At 39.0% G+C, this 17,165-nt stretch overlaps 1 protein-coding gene across 1 annotated transcript; it reads left to right on the forward strand.

Annotated features, from left to right (window-relative positions):
* Positions 1-17,072, forward strand: gon4lb (gon-4 like b). The gene is made up of 31 exons (XM_026227413.1): positions 1-116; positions 639-886; positions 977-1,066; positions 1,203-1,444; positions 1,622-1,696; positions 1,825-1,875; positions 1,990-2,040; positions 2,145-2,243; positions 2,705-2,815; positions 2,899-3,075; positions 3,159-3,378; positions 4,431-4,532; positions 4,619-4,659; positions 4,734-4,846; positions 7,133-7,334; positions 7,507-7,593; positions 8,023-8,194; positions 8,300-8,450; positions 8,827-8,977; positions 9,322-9,438; positions 9,617-11,431; positions 11,695-11,989; positions 12,099-12,262; positions 12,362-12,559; positions 12,676-12,819; positions 14,166-14,471; positions 14,551-14,661; positions 14,825-14,999; positions 15,671-15,944; positions 16,036-16,138; positions 16,223-17,072. The coding sequence occupies exons 2-31, from the start codon at positions 658-660 to the stop codon at positions 16,334-16,336; spliced, it is 6,180 nt and encodes a 2,059-aa protein (XP_026083198.1). The 5' UTR covers positions 1-116; positions 639-657; the 3' UTR covers positions 16,337-17,072.
* The last annotated feature ends 93 nt before the right edge of the window (positions 17,073-17,165 follow it).

A 17,165-nucleotide genomic window follows, 5' to 3' on the forward strand; every position in this document is an offset into this window, starting at 1 on the left:
TGTCGTCGCTTGTGTTTGTGGGGGAAGGAAATGAGCGCAACACCCGCCGTTTGTTGTGAAGCGGCGGGCTAATGTGAATTAGAAAACTACCGATGGCCTCAAACACTTGTTCGTGGGTAAGAGGGTATTACATGATATTACATTACATGATAAAATGTGAACACAGCAAATAACGTCCTTCCGTGTCAAAATATAAACTGTTTCCAAGTGGTATGTATTATGTAGGGGCGCAATGCTAACTTCAGTTAGCCAATAAGCTAACATATGTAGAAACAAACATACAAATTCACTGTTTGTGATTTCCATCTCTCCATGCTTGGTTAACAGTGAATTAGAAAAAAAAATGCTTATACTGTTCTTTTACACCAGAAAAACATTCACTGAATATAAACGAAACACTGCTGTATTTATAATTTATTACTTTCATTAATTGGCTCTGCTCCATACTAGTGAACTGTCTAGGCTTGGTTTTGAAACATAACCAGGAAGAATGTTGTACTGTTAGTTTTGATTATCTCACTCTTAATTAATTATTATTATTATTATTATTTTCATAATTTCTTGAATACATACTTTAGAGGATTAACTTTGTTGCAAGACATTAGTTTGTTTCACTAAGTTTTTTTTTTTTTTTTCAGGCTCAGAGACAGATTGAACATGGGTTGGAAACGCAAGTCTTCTTCTCCAGAACCACAACCGAATCCTGCCAAAGCCCCTAAGAGAGAATCTATCAGCAGATCTCTTTTCTCTCTCAAACTCTCTTCTAGTTCACGGAGAACAAAGGTCTCTACATCCACTAAGAACAAAAGCTGGACCTCAATCCAGACACTGTCTCCAGACAAACATTTCCATCAGTCCAATTGCCATGAGCAGAACTCCAGTGCAGGTAGTGTAGAAACAAGCAGTATTACTTGATTGAAGTTTCGAGCAGAGCTTGATATTTGGTTATTTCCTGTGTGTGTCGGCCATGATGAAGATGACAGTGGCAGTGTCCAGTCCTCCACTCCAATTTCATCCCCACTACAGTCAGAGGAGGATGCAGAGCTGGGTCTGGTCATCACTGTGGGTGAGTCAGACCATTTAGCCTTGCCATTAACCACTCTTCATTTAATTATGTTACTTTCTAACTAAGATAAACAGAACTATTGAATTGAGTTGTTTTCCAAAGTCTGATTGAAGTGTTATTGTTTGTCAACCTTTAGATGAGGACAGGTGTGAAGGGGAGGAGTGGCTAAAGAAACGTTATGGAGTGAATGTAAAGAAGAGTGAAATGACTCAGGTGGAAGGAGAGATCCCTGAGAAGAATGGAGATCTGGAGAAGACTACAGAAGAGCTTGAGGAAGACGATGAGAGTGAGGAAGAGCTGAAGAAGCTGGACAGCGATTTAACGCTCAAATCCAAAAAGCTCCAGCTCTCCACTGTCAACGTTCGTGACATCATCCACGTGAGTCTGATTTCAAGTCTGTTTAGTTTTTATGCATGTGTTCTTGAGACATCGAACAAATGATCTGGTAGTAATTAAACAATCTGTGAACCTTCAGGAAAAATAACATCATTATAAGGAAATTTTACCATCAAATCAGTAGTAGTTTTTTTAACAAATTACTTTGTTGTTGTTCAGGAGGTGGTAACCAATGAGCATGTTGTGGCCATGATGAAAGCTGCTATAAGAGACACACAAGATATGCCCATGTTTGTAAGTTCCACCTCTATTTATCTCTTATAGTGGATGTCCATTTGAAAATGGTAATTTTATTTGTAATATTGTTCATTTTGTTTATTTATTACATTTGATATAGTATATTTATGTCATGTTTTATGTAGGAGCCTAAAATGACCCGTTCTAAGCTCAAAGAAGTTGTTGAGAAAGGGGTGGTGAGTGTGATTTATTAATATTTTTCTTATGAGAGAAAAAATGTTTTTTGCGAATTTGAATTTCTTACATGTGAGGGTGTTGATTTCTTCCTTTTTTTTTTTTTTTTTTTTTAGGGGATGGGCAATTGGAACATCTCTTCAATAAAGAAGCCAAGTGAGATTAAGGTATCAGATTGTTATGATGTATCACCTTTGAGAATTTGTATTGTTTTGGGGGTTTTGTTTGGTTGATGTTCACTGCTAATTGGTAAATGGGACTCTCTCCTTAGCCACCCCAGTTTGTGGACATTCCCCTGCAAGAAGAGGAGGACTCCTCTGATGAAGAGTATTGTCCTGATGAAGATGAGGAAGATGAAACCGCTGAGGAGGTGCATATCACAAACACAATATATCATACTTATTAAAAAATATATATGTACTGGTAAATAGGACTTTTTTATTTAAATTTTTTATTTGAATTATTGTATAAATATCATACACCACTTTGAAAATATTAAATAAGAAAGTATTAAATACTTTTATTCAATGAGAATAAGAATTGGATTTGTCAAAAGTTCAATATCAATTTAAAATAATGATCTTTTGAACTTATTTTTCGTTAGAGGTCCATTTATAATACTTTTTTTTTGCAACTTTTCCCTCCCTCTTTTTGGCCGATAGAATATATATGTCCTTTTTTTGTGCCTTTTTAAGAATGCCCCTTTCACATGTGAAATTAAAAGGCATTTAACAAGCTGTGGTTTAATAATCACTTGTTTATCACTACCCTATTCTACAGTAACAGCCTCTTGAAGGATTTCTTAAAGAATATATTTGAATTTTCTCTCAGACGTTTTTGGAGAGTGATGTGGAGAGCACAGCCTCCTCTCCACGTGGCAGCAGACGTTCTACCTCTCAATCGCCTCCCCAATGTGATGATGCCAGCAATAGCCCCAGACTGGTACACACACACTCATATTTCATTATTTTTGCACATTGTTCAAAGTTTAAGTCTATTTTTTTCCCTCCTCATCTTTGTCACAGAATCCCAAGCTCTCCAGACACTTGATAGTTGAAGCAGTGCCTATGGGTCCTCCTGCCCCACCTCCTCAATCCTGTGGCATCTCACGGTCCCTTAGGGCCCCTGACCCCTTCATTGAGAAACTACATGCTGTGGATAAAGAACTTGAACTCAGTCCTCTCTGCATGGAGCCTTACCAGGTACCAGATCACACAGACTCAAAAATCTTTTTGTCTAGTGTATTTGGTTCTCTCTTTAAAATGTATCTGCCTGTCTGCTAAAGGCTTTGAGCAGTGGTGGCGGAGGGGAGCCGAATAACGGTCTGGTAGCTTGTCGTACTCGGTCAAAACGTCCACTGAGGGACGTTCCCTTAGATCAGCTGGAGGCAGAGCTCTGTGCGCCGGACATCACGCCAGACATGTATGATAACGTCTCCACACCAGAGGACCCTGAATGGACACAATGGCTGCAGGGACTCATGACCTCTAATCTGGACAATGAAGGTCAGGAGGTGTAGCGTCTACTGCACATGATGTTCACAAAAAGATTATATTTCATTATATTATATATTAATATATTATTATATTTAATTTGCTTTTATTTCTGTTAATATTGTAATTATGATTCAGTCATAAATACATTATTTAATTTGAGTAGGATAGTATTTACTTTAAAAGTCTGTATAATTTTTGTTTAGTGTAAGGTACTTATTTACATGCAGACCAAAGTTTTTAGACAAGTTCTTACAAGTTAGAAGAAACTGTAACTCTGAACATTACCCAAAAGAATAAATATTTAGCAAGGATGCATTAAATTGAAAAGTGAAAGTATATACTTTTGCATTGTTACTAAAGATAGAAAAATAATTAACTGCTATTCTTTTGAACATTCTATTGAAAATGATACTTTAGTTTTTACAAAAATATCAAGCTGTACAACTGTTTTCAACATTGATGATAATAGAAAACTTTTCTAAAACACCAAATCGGCATATTAGAATGATTTCTGAACGATCATGTGACACTAAAGACCGGAGTAATGGCTGCTGAAAATTCAGCTAAATAAATTTGTTTTTTAAAATGGAAAACAGTCGTTATAAATTGTTATAATAGTTCACCTATTACTGTTTTCACTGATTTTTGAAATAATAATAAATGCAGACTTTGTGAGCATAAGATTCCTTTCCCCTAACCTTTGAATGGTAGTGTATTAGATATTATTTGGGGCTGTTTTTGACACCTCTTATTGTTGTTTACTGGCCTGGGCTGAACCAGTGATCCTCCAAGTGTGATCGTGTACTTTAAACAAATCACTGTCATGCCTGTTGCACACAGATGCTGTCAAAGCACTTTTCTTAAATGTCTTAATGGCTTCCTCTGAGTGTGAGTCTAGTTTAGTGTGTGTGTGTCAGCGGTTAAATACTACCTCTGCTTTTTCCACTCATGTTTTTCGTCCCCTGACCTTTTCCCCAGTTTCCTTTCAGCATCACTGCTTTACGTGTGTTCACACACATAAAATACACAGTTCTTCTGACGATTCTCTCTCTGTATTTCAGAAGAGGCTGATGAAGATGATGACCCTGAATATAACTTTTTAGATGATTTAGACGAGCCAGATTTGGAGGATTATCGAAATGATCGTGCTGTCCGTATCACAAGTGAGTTTTTGTACAGGTTGTAGATTAGATAAAACACTCAGTTTTAAGTATTTGCTTTAAGTAATGATTTCATCTCTCTTTTGCAGAGAAGGAAGTCAATGAGCTCATGGAAGAGCTATTTGAGACAGTAAGAGGACTTAACACTAACAGAAACAAACTAAATCCAGTCACTCCTCACTCATTTTCCCTCCTATTTTATAGTTCCATGATGAGTTGGCTGCCAAAGAACAAGATGAGGAAGGTCATGAAGAAGAAGAGGAACGTGATGAGGAGGTCAATGACACGCCACAATTCAATGTCCCTCAAGCCATTAGGTAACATACCCCTCCCCCAGCCCATGTCAAGGAATCAACAGTAAGGTTTTTTTTTTTTTTTAATCATTCTATGAACATATATATATATATATATATATATATATATATATATATATATATTTGTTTAAACACATTAAATTTTCATTTTATTATAATTCAAGATTTTTTATTTTTACATTTATTATTTCATGTTTGAAATCTAATTGGAAATTTATATATTTTTTTTATTACTAATATATTGATATTTTATGAGTATTGTAATATTATACACAAATTTTTCACATATGTAATTTTTCCCATAATTTTAAAGGAACATATCTCTGATAACTGTGTGTGTGTGTGTGTGTGTGTGTGTGTGTGTGTATATATATATATATATATATATATATATATATATATATATATAGAGAGAGAGAGAGAGAGAGAGAGAGAGACTAGTGACTATTTTCTTAAATATTTGTTTTCTTATTGTTGAGCCTGTATTTATTTAATTGCATGTGCATAAATGTTGTTATTAATTTTAATGTAAAGAAAGCCAAATGCAGTTGCTTTCTGATGAAACTGTATTTTCTTGTGCAAAATGCAAAGCAAAAAGACATGCTATTACACCCTCAAGTTGGGTCCTCCCTTTGGGACAGAGCAGCAGAGGAATGCTGTTGTCTGTTTGGGTAGGGAGGCAGATAAATGCTCTGAAGTGTCCAATTGTTTCACTATAGACCCTGGACACGGAATGGACACAGCAGAGCTACATATACACCTTCACTATAGTCTAAACACACTCATTCCCCCATCCCCCTTCCCACCACTGCTGTGTACTGTACAGGTGCAGGTCTTTACGTCACTGTGGACGTGCTGAAAAGATTTCACCTACGTGCGACATGCAGAATCCAGACACAGAGGCTTTAAATAGAGCTCATTTACTGGAAAACATAACCCCTACATGCACGTACGCGCGCACACACACACAATCAAACCTCTGTCACCTACTGAAAGGGCATCCCTTAAACTGTATGCCCTTTTTCTAATGTTATGATCATGAACAGTCCCTGTTTGAGGCCTTATTTAAAACCCATCATATCAAGCTTGTAACTTCTACGGTTTTTAAGAATGTATGTAATTAACAATCAATCAGTTAATTACAATCAGTACAAAACTGTATTGAGATGGACATCTTGCACACTGTTGCAGCTTATTATTTACCCTGAGAAGGGGTCATTACAGGTTGTAGTGTGTATGTGATCCACGTGCATCGCTGTGTTCTGGTTGCAGACCGAGATGTGGTTGATGGGGGTTTTAAATGTTAACGAGGTACATTGACGTCTGTGCTGTATTTTCCACACTGAGAGTAAGTGTGTGTGCAGAATGTCCCTGTAATGCTCATTCTCTAGGGTACAGAGGGTATAAGATGTTTGGTCTGTTTAATTTGCCAGTCATATTTGATGACTGACGTAACAGTGTCATCATTTATGCTGAAGAAAATATACAAATCATTGAGTCATAATTCTGTTTTCTGTTGGTAATTCTATTATACAATTAGTATGTATGCAGCTGTCACAATTGCACACTTACATTTAGGTTTGGCTCCATTTTTATATGGAATGCCCACTTTTCTTGATTCTGTAAATTCTCTCTTGATAGAATCAACTCGCACTAATTTCTCCTAGAATGTCTTCACAATATAGAATTAAAATGAAAAGTAATTTAATTTCAATTTTTGTATATTTATTATTAATATATATATTTTTAATTCTTTTTAACTCTGTTGATAAATTGCTATCGTATAACTCATAAATGCTGTATAATAAAATTTTACACTATTTTGTTTTACAAATAAATAAAAAAATATGATCTGATACAAGTAAATTTGGGCATGACAATGTGGTAATGTATGAAAGAATGGCTATTTACTGTTAGATTTGATCAATAGTAAATTGGAACATTAAAGTGTTTTTAAACAATTCATATTTGTAAAAAGTATATTTGAAGTTAATTTAAAGTGACTACAAAGGAAATCTAAATGAAAAGAATGAGGAAATGAGCATCTACAGTTCACGAGGCAAAATCCAATAACAGCTGATAAAGTAAATTAGATATTCTTGTATATTGGCCAGTAACCGATAAGGTAATGATATTTTATGTGTCCCCTGTTGAGAATAATATTTTAGAATAATTGAAGTTTTATGTTTCATCAGAATGGCAGTTCAGCAGATTTTCTTGAACGTTTCTTGTGCAAATATAAAAACTTCCCTTAACCTCTAACGATTCACTGTTTCTATTTGTCATCAGGTTGGAGGAGCCGTTGGTTCACATGTTGACTGCCTGCAGGCGGACAGTCAGAGAGCAGCTGGATGCTTTGCAGCAGCGACGGGAGAACCAGGTTCGGTTCACCCAGCATGCAACTGGGCCTGGCATGTTTCTTATGCAACCCACCTGTCCTCTGGTGGTCACGTCTCCTCAGAGAATACAACTGCAGCAGCAAATACAGCAAGTAAGAGAGTTTTAAACACCACAATTCACAATGAACATGCTTAACTTACTTAATTTATCTTGGTTTCAAGGATCTAGTCTTTTGCCAAAAAGTGTGATTCATTTAATACATAGGGGACTCATCTTGTGTTATCTTGATATGATTTAATTTTGGTTTGAAATTAAACCCGCAGCATGTCCAGTTACTGACACAGGTCAATATGCTGTGCAACCCAGTGAAGGCACTACAGAGTGAAGCTCAAACCACCAAACATTTCCTGGTAAGAAAATTTGGAATTAAACACACCAGTGTCTTTTTTTTTTTTTTTTTTTTTAATTGACACATGGAAATAAAATGTTGTGTTGCTCGACAGATTATTATTATTATTATTATTTTTGTTTGGTTATTGAAATTCAAAAAGCAGTACAGTTACATTTTTACAAACATTTTCTTCCTTCTCTTTGAGTTTTAAAGTGTCATTTTCCCTTATATATAGAGATTGTAATTTTTCAAGATGTTATGTTTTACATGAATCTATTTTTGATATGTTCACAAGTACTGATGTATTATATACAAAATTTGTGCAAAGAATGTGATATGATAAAGGAGTTTTAACATCTTTGACATCCCTATATCAAAATCAAATGAGAACTTTCTCAAAAATTGAGATGTAAATTTACAATAATTGTTTCCTGTCCTGTGTTGACAGGGGGAGTTGCTGTCTTTTGCGGAGCGGGCAGAGGAGGAGAGATCAATGGTTAATCCAGGTTTTAGAAGCATGTTTAGGGTGTGTAACTTGCAGTCCTCCCTCAACTTGTTGGAGGAGTTAAAGCAATGTCCTTCTCTGTATCTTCCTCCCAAACCCATTCACCCAAACTCAGGTTAGGCATCTCATATGTATTTCATATAACCCAGTTAATCAAATCAATTGCACATGCATAAATGTGTATGTAAATGATGTATGTCTGCTTGGTTTGTTTCTGTAGCTCATTCGTACCCGCTGCTTCCAGCTGGTCTTGCATGGTTGTTGGCCACACGCTCTGTGTTTCTGTACCCAGAGCTTCTTCCACACTGCAGGCTGGATCCAGTACTGCATCCCCCACGCAGCAAACATTCTTACACCAAAGGAGAAGATGGGTACAAATGGCTTTGACTCTCTACCCCATTTAGATTCGGTCCTGGGAGTAAATGTTTTAATCTATAAATAATTGAATTATCTATATATATAGCATATCATCTAGTGTTTGTATATAATTTCACTTTTTAAAAACGTGTGTACAATTTTTTTGTCTGAGAAGTTAAGATTCATCTTTTGCTTTCAAATGCCTCACCAATAATACTGGAATTGGTCAGTAAAGAAAGAAATGTTAATATGGGTATTTTGCAGAGTCATGTTTCAAAACACACAATTTGTGGAGTTTGGACAAGTGACAACAGCTAGTAAACACTAGCCATACCTCCAGCCAGTTTACCTTCTGCCTCTCTTTCATCCCCTGCTCTCATCTCTTTACAGTCTCTTAGTCTTGGGGTTAAAGCACTTTGCTCAAACAGAATTCCCATATCATCTTATAAGCCGCTATCTGATCCGGCCCAAGCGTCAGGAGCAGCTGCGAGTGCGTGTGAAGGACATGATGTCCCCCAGAGCCCCACACAACATCATCAAGGTGATCTATCTGTTCATCATCTTTATATACACTATTATTTGTGGTGTTGGACATTTGCCCCTAGTTATCCCCAGTTTCTGTCAATTTGTCTGATTTCAACACCTTCTGGAATGGACCTATTGAATGGGGACAAAGACTATAGATATACAAAGACGGTTCACTCCTGTTATTTATGAATGGGAGAAACTGCAACTTGCAATATGGCAGAATATGTCCCACCTTCTAAATGAAAGCCTATCGCTGATTGGTAAAGTCATTGCATCACTGCAGTGGCTGTTAGAAGTGCCTGTTCGCATAGAATCTTTTATGGTGGTAAAATGTTTTTATGACAATGTTTTTCTTAGTTTTACTGCCAGAATCGTGTTGTTCCTCCATTACCTGTGATGTGCAGACCTGTGGTGCCTGGAGAGGAGTGCCCTCCTGTGGAAAGAGAGCAAGACGTGATGCCCAACTGGTTGAAGGTATTACAACCTCAAACTATTACAGCCTGAAGGTATTACAAGACCAGTGGTTCTCAACCTCAACCTACAAGGCCCTCAACCTCAACCTTAAATGCCTTAAACTCACTGAAACCATTCTAAAATAATTTGATCCATCTGATTTTAAGTGCACTCCTGATGGTTTCAAAATTCTTTACAGAAAAGCTTGCCATACATCCATAGAGCAGTTTGTCAGAGCAGTTTACAGGGGACCTCCTCCATCAAGTCTCCTACCCTTGTCTTCCCGAAAGGAACACGCTACCCACAGTTCCTCCCTAAAGGCGTCACTCTGCGTCTGCACCCCTCACAGAGACCAATTCGTGCTTCACAGCCCAAATCTCGACCTCTACGTGGTTTTGCCTGTCCTACTCTCACACCACTGGCTAAAGCGCCTCCATGTCCAACAGGTTCAGGAAATGTATTGACAAATGTGTCCACACCTCTTCCAGCACATGGTGTAGTATTATTGACCCAAACTTCTATCACTCCTATAAATGGGGTGTTCCCATTGGTTCACCCCCCTTTGACCCCTGCTCATGGGACTGTTCCACTGAGCACCTCTTGTCCTGTTAATTTCCAGTATGTTACTCCTGAATTGGGGGCTGGTAATACGGCACACCCTCCTGCCAACTTGCCCCCCGCTGTAGTTCAGATACCCCCGTGTGATATCCCCCTACTTAGTACTGGAACAGTCAAGGCGTGTGGCATGCAGCAGATATCCAATAATCAGAAGAAACGGACCATACCTAGAAAACTTGCTCCTTTGAAACCAGCCCCCCGGTTACCCCAGCTATTGCCCCTGTCCTCTGGTAATATGACAAACGTAAGCAACCCTGCTGTCATTATGGACCAGCCAGTATGCATGAATGTCACACAGAAATTGCCATCAGATAACGTGGTTGTTATCAAAGCCCATGAAAATGCCGCCCCACACAGATTGGTCACATCTCCCTCTCAGGATCTTGTCATACAGTTAGTCCCTGGTACACAGGCCTTGGGACATTCCTCAAGCCCCTACACTGGAAAGATGAAACAGAAGTCTGATTGTGTGATTTTGCAAACCATGAAGGATGGCACTCACATACAGTATAGTGTGGAAAATGGTCAAAGGACTGGCTTCTCTCCTCTGACAGCAGCACCAGCAGAAGACAATTCTCAGTTTGTGCTGGTTCAAACCGTTTCATCTACAGGGGTTCCTCAGTTTGTACTTCTGCCTCAAGACTCCATCGTTCTGAACCAACCTGCTCTACTTCCTGCTGAAGGTGCACCAGGAAGTTTATCCCAGAAAACTGACATCCCTACTGGCTCCGTAGTCTTAAATAACAAGGCTAGCACTAAAGTGCCTTTAAACATCATCACACCAGACACGTCATCGCCAATTGGAGGAGAAGATGCCGGCGAAAGAAAAGAGGATATTGAGGAAATGGTTGGAGACAGATGGGAAGAGGAAATGGCAGGCGCTTTGTTTGGTAGTCCTCTCCTGGCACTCTCAGAGTCCTCTTGCAGCCCTAACTCCAGTTTGACCAGCACGGATGGTGGTGATGAAGCTTCTGTGAGGGTGGAGATGGATATTGTAGAGTGTCCTCCTGTCCAATCTGCCTCTGGCAAACAGGAAACACCAGGAGTGTGTGAACACGGCACTGGAGATGGGAGGGACCAACAATCCAGCGGGGGAGAGACACAGAACAGTGGGAACAAGGAGGGACGGGGCGAGGAGAGGGAGAGTGGGGGAAATGAAGAACATGATGAAGATGAAGGCGAGAAGAGCGGTGATGGAGAAGGTGGCAGGAAAACGGATGGGGATGGAAGTGGTGACAAAGATAGGGAAGAGAAGGATGGAGATGGAGAGAAAGATGGAGATGGAGAGAGGGATGAAGAAGAGGAGGATTTCGATGACCTCACACAGGATGAGGATGAAGAGGAAGTGATGTCATCAGCATCAGAGGAATCAGTGTTGTCCGTTCCAGAGCTTCAGGTTTGTCTAAATAAATTAAAACTAAAATACTAAAAATTCGTATCAGTCATTTTAAATGCTACAGGTGAATTTAGGCATCACAGCATTAGAATATGCAGTATGAAAATACATAGTCATTTTGAGATTGCAAGGACACATTTAAATATGATGTTATGTGAAGTATTATTCTTAAATGGTTGAAATAAGAAATATAAATGGAGTCATTTTAATCAATTTCTTTCTACAGTTTTATTAATCGGTTTCCTCTGTGTTCCCTTCGGTAGGAGACAATGGAGAAGTTGACCTGGTTGGCATCAGAGAGGAGGTTGTGCAGAGAGGGAGATTCTGAGGAGGACAATTCACCCACTTCCCCAACATCCCCCACCTCCCCAAACTCCCAAAACTCCCCTGCATCCCAGAATTCGCAGGAGGAGAACTCCGAGGACGAGGATGATGGTGCGATGAAGGGTGATGAGATGGAAGCGGGGGAGGGAGAAGGTGGAAAGCTTCCTGAGGGAGAAGCACTGCCTGGTGACGACCCTCCACAGATCAGCGGGAGAGGAGGGGGGCGTGGAAGAGGTCAACACAGCTTGTTTGTTTTCAGTGATGTTAAGTTGAATTGAGCTTTGGTTTGGTTAAATTTTTCAATATGAAACGTTCTGTTGATTCAGTTTATTGACTCTCACAGGCCGTGGTCGCCCACCCCCTCGTAGTCTGAAGCGCGTTCGACGTCAGGAACGAGGAAGTAAAGATGCCTCAAAGCTGCTCCTGTTGTACGATGACCACATCTTGGACAACGATCCAATGAGAGAGAGCAAAGATATGGCTTTTGCCCAGGCTTATCTCAACAGGGTCAGACCACTTGACTCACTAGCATCTCCTTTACATCGATTAGAGAAATACTAATTGTTCCTGTCTCTCATCTTCCTTCCCTTTATTTTGCTGTTGTAGGTGCGTGAGGTCTTGCAAGACATTCCTGGTAAAGTGGAGGAGTTTTTAGGGCTGCTTTATGAGTTTGACGAGGCAGGGGAGAGTCGCAGTGTTGTAGAGTTGTTCTCCCAGCTGAAACTTCTGCTCAAGGACTGGCCTGAGCTCCTCAAGGACTTTGCTGCTTTCCTTTTACCTGAGCAAGCTCTGGAGTGTGGACTGGTAATTGCAGTCATTTTACAAACAGAAAAGAGAACTGTGGAAATAAGTCATTTGATCAGTGTGGCTAAAAAAAAAGAAATCAAAACTGTGTCTTATATGTTCTTTCCTAACCCCAGTTTGAAGAACAGCAAGCCTTTGAGAGGAGTCGTCGGTTCCTGCGTCAGTTGGAGATCAGTTTTGGGGAGAATCCATCTCATTACCAGAAGATAGTGAGAGTGCTCCAGAGTGGAAGTCCTCTCAGTCCTGCTGGGATTGAAGAGGTATAGGATTCAAGAATAAAATGAAAAGTTTTCTGCAGTGTCCTATAGGGCTGTGCGATATGGACGGAAAAAAAAAAAACTATCGCAATTTCTTTGATCAAATTTGCGATTTTGATTTTAATCACTATTTTGACACACACAGACATGCTTTACAGTCATAAATGCATTCAGTATGAATTTGAAATGCATTTCCAAAAGAAACCCAATTAGAGCTACATCAAAAAGTTGTAACATGTCTCTAGAACAGACATAAGTTAAAATAATCTTTTTTTTTTTTTTTTTTGCCATGCATTGTTCATAGAGCTCATTGCAGCGGTGCCTCGTGTTGAAATCTATGTGTTGCGCCAGGTTTACATGTACTCCGTCTGCAGTGCGTATACAGTATGGTCATAGAGCTCATTGCAGCGGTTCCTCATGTGTTGAAATCTATGTGTTGCGCCAGGTTTACATGTACTCCGTCTGCAGTGCGTATACAGTATGGCCATAGAGCTCATTGCAGCGGTTCCTCATGTGTTGAAATCTATGTGTTGCGCCAGGTTCACACGTACCTGTACTCTGTCTGCAGTGCGTATACAGTATGGTCATAGAGCTCATTGCAGCGGTGCCTCGTGTGTTGAAATCTATGTGTTGCGCCAGGTTTACATGTACTCCGTCTGCAGTGCATATACAGTATGGCCATAGAGCTCATTGCAGCGGTGCCTCATGTGTTGAAATCTATGTGTTGCGCCAGGTTTACATGTACTCCGTCTGCAGTGCGTATACAGTATGGTCATAGAGCTCATTGCAGCGGTGCCTCGTGTGTTGAAATCTATGTGTTGCGCCAGGTTCACACGTACCTGTACTCCGTCTGCAGTGCGTATACAGTATGTGTCTCTCCTCTCTCTCAAACTGTGTCCTGTGCACTCACAAATCTCTCTATGCTCATGCGCTAGATATTAATTATTTTCGCACCTTTCTATTTCTAACCTTTTCTGTTCACATATTTTACAGCATGCAGTGTGAACGTTATGATCCGTTAACATGGGCTTGGAAAAACCCGGTCTGCTCTGTTCTCGCACTACATTTAGGCATACTGCATTCTGATTGGATCGAGAGGTCAGGGCCGTGGAAAATCGTGCTATAAAGCGATTTAGAATTTGCGCACGCTCAAATAGTAATTTTATGACAATTTAGATTAATCGCACAGCCCTAGTGTGTCCTATAGAAATACACAACCATTGTAAATGAATGTAGCATTAATTGATATTATTGAATCAATCGTTTGTCTGTAGCTTCACAGCAAATACTTAAAGTTTATTAGACTGTTTGTTTTCCTAAATCCTGTTATTTCTGCTTTTGTAACTCAGCTCAAAACACAGATGGCCACCCTTCTTAAAGGCCACACACACCTACAAGGAGAATTTTGGATGTTTTTTGATGAGATGCGTCCACCCCCAGCACGTCCTGGCCAGTTTGAAGAGGCGGTTTGGCCGGAAGACGTGGGCACTGGGACAGATGGAGAAGCGGGGATGAGTTTGGCCTCTAGAGGTGGTGTATGGGGAGGATTTGAGGAAGTCACTCTGCCTGATCTAGAGGAAGATGAAGAGTCTCACAAGATTCGACAGATCAGGAGCAGGAGGAGGAAAGAAATGCGCACACATGGCAACTACAAGGTGTCTTCATTTTGTTCATCCCAGTGAATTTGTTTCCTCCATTCTTGATAAGTTGTTAATCTCATGCTTTTTTTTTCAGGACTGTGATTGGCCTGAAAAAGATTGCTCATGTCCCTGTCATGACTCCGGCCATGAAGCCAAGCATCGCAGGCATAAGAGGAAGGGATGCTTGCGTTGTAATGGCAACAAGGTGCTTGCTATGCTCAGTTTTTGGTTTGACACAACAAAGCCTTGAAATATATGGAATTGCCACAATTATTATAAGATGTTTTGATAGAGACTGTTTCCTCATAATGTGTTTTTCACATTGAGGAGGACTCCTAAATGTTTTTTATTTTGTTTTTTGTGATCAGGCCACTAATGGTTCCAAGGTACTGAAGAGTCGCGATTCTGCATTTCCATCTGCGGATGCACAATCTGAAAGAGGAGGGGAGGAAAAGGAAGAAGAAAGAGTACAAGGGGAGGATGGAGAGGCAGAGAAAGAGGTTAAAGATGAGACTGGCAGTGGAACAAACAGTCCACATGATGGTATAGCATAATTTATTTCTGATTTACTTCTAGTTTGGTTTTGGTTTTTAATAATTATATATATATATATATATATATATATATATATATATATATATATATATATATATATATATATATATATATATATATAAAATTTTATTTATTTTTTTTCAAAGAAATGAATGCTTTTATTCAGCAAAGATGTTAAACTGATCAACACTGACAGGAAAGAGTTTTATAATCTGTAAATAATAAAATTTCTGTTTTCAACATTGATAATAGTCAGAAATGTTTCAAAAAATTATAAAATGATTTCTGGAGGATCGTAGCATTTAGAAACCGTAGCATTTAAAATGGTAATAATGTCCCAATGTTGCTTTTATTTTTATTTTCAAATAATTGTATCTCGGCCAAATATTTTCCGATCATAATACACCATACATCAGTGGAAAGCTTATTTATTCAGCTTTCAGATGGTGTATAAAACTAAATTTAGAAAAATTTACACTTAAGACTGGTTTTGTGGTCCAGGGTCATATATATAGAATATCGATTTATGTATTATATATAGTATAATATATGTTTGTTTTAAAATGCAGGAGTTTTCATTGTCATATCTACAGTGTACTGACAGTTTACTGGAAACTCCTGACGTTAAAAAAAAGAAATAATCTTTACCTGATCTGCAGATGGTGATGGGACTGTATGGGAGGGAGATGAGAGACCCACTTCTCCAGTCCTAGAGGAGCAGAAAATACAGAACAAAGACGATGACAAGAAAAACGAAGAGGAGATGCATCATACAACTGCACTACAGCACAGTAGGGATGAAGACGATTCAGCTGAATCCGGAGAGAGAGATGCCACTCAGCAGAGCACACTGAGTCCAGTCTTAGACACACCTGTGTGTGCCAAAAACATCTCCCTCACTCCCAGTGGAGAGAGGGTCATTCTCTGGACTAGGTAAGCACAACCATAGATCATGATGTGTTTTCGAGCATCTTCTGATGGTGCTTGTGTTTTACTTGGCCCTCTCTTATCATCTGATTCACAGGGAGGCAGATCGAGTGATCCTTACTGCCTGTCAGCAGCAAGGAGCCAATCAGAGCACCTTTCAGGCTGTGTCAGAGCAGCTCGGCAACAAAACAGCCAGCGAGGTACCAGAGTTATAAAGATACAGATCTTAGTAGCATTCTGGCATTCTTTTTTCCTTGCATTTTTTAACATCAGTGCTTCTGCAGGTTTCAAGGAGATTTCGGGACCTGATGCGTCTGTTCCATACATCAGCATGTCAAGCCAGCTCGGAGGACGAGGCTGCCGAGCAGCAGTCTGCCACTGATGAGGAACAGGACTGAGCCCTGCAGTCATAAAAGGATCAGACTTTTCTCCATTCATATGAACTGCTGACTATGTGCATTAAAACACTGATTCAGTTCATCTAGCTGGAGACTAGTCATGCACATAAATCCTAAAACTTGAAATAACACCTGACAAAGATGTATTTTAAGTATGGTGACAAAGGGTCAGAAGGTCTCTGTTACATATGAAGTATGACTCCACTAAATATGAAGGTGTTATCAAACACATGCTAAACACAGAAATCCAACATACACAAAAGTTATTACTGAAGAATTGTAGCACAAAAATGGCTCCGGTTCTGACAGGGCCTGATTGTTATATTATCGTTGGTGGGTAGATTTTATACACAAAATTTAATTTGATTAGTGAAAAGATACAGATTTTTTTTTTTTTTTTTTTTTTTCCAATGTAAAGCACTAACCAGCAGATTCTCACCAACATCGTCGCTAACTGACTTATTGTATATTCTGTGAAAATATGAACATACCGGTATAGGGGGTTAGGGGTTTATGTACAGTATTTTTATATTGGGGTGATTGTTTTTATTTTGCTTCTGATGTTAGTTTTGTGAATGATGCACACATTGTTGGAAATCTGGAGAGAAAATTGGTAAAATTATTATTTATACTGAGTTTTGTGTAAGACAATACAATAAAAAAAATTGGCTGTGTGTATATTACACGCAGTATAACTTGTTCACTGATTTTTTTTTAATTAAAAGACTGAAATCTGTTACGAGTCCTTCAATATACTGCATTTGATTATCTGTTTGTATAATATTTACTATTTCATGTGAATTGGGTAATATTATTTTCATAAATATAT

Source organism: Carassius auratus, chromosome 41 (genome assembly GCF_003368295.1).
Source record: "Carassius auratus strain Wakin chromosome 41, ASM336829v1, whole genome shotgun sequence".
Classification (NCBI taxonomy): domain Eukaryota; kingdom Metazoa; phylum Chordata; class Actinopteri; order Cypriniformes; family Cyprinidae; genus Carassius; species Carassius auratus.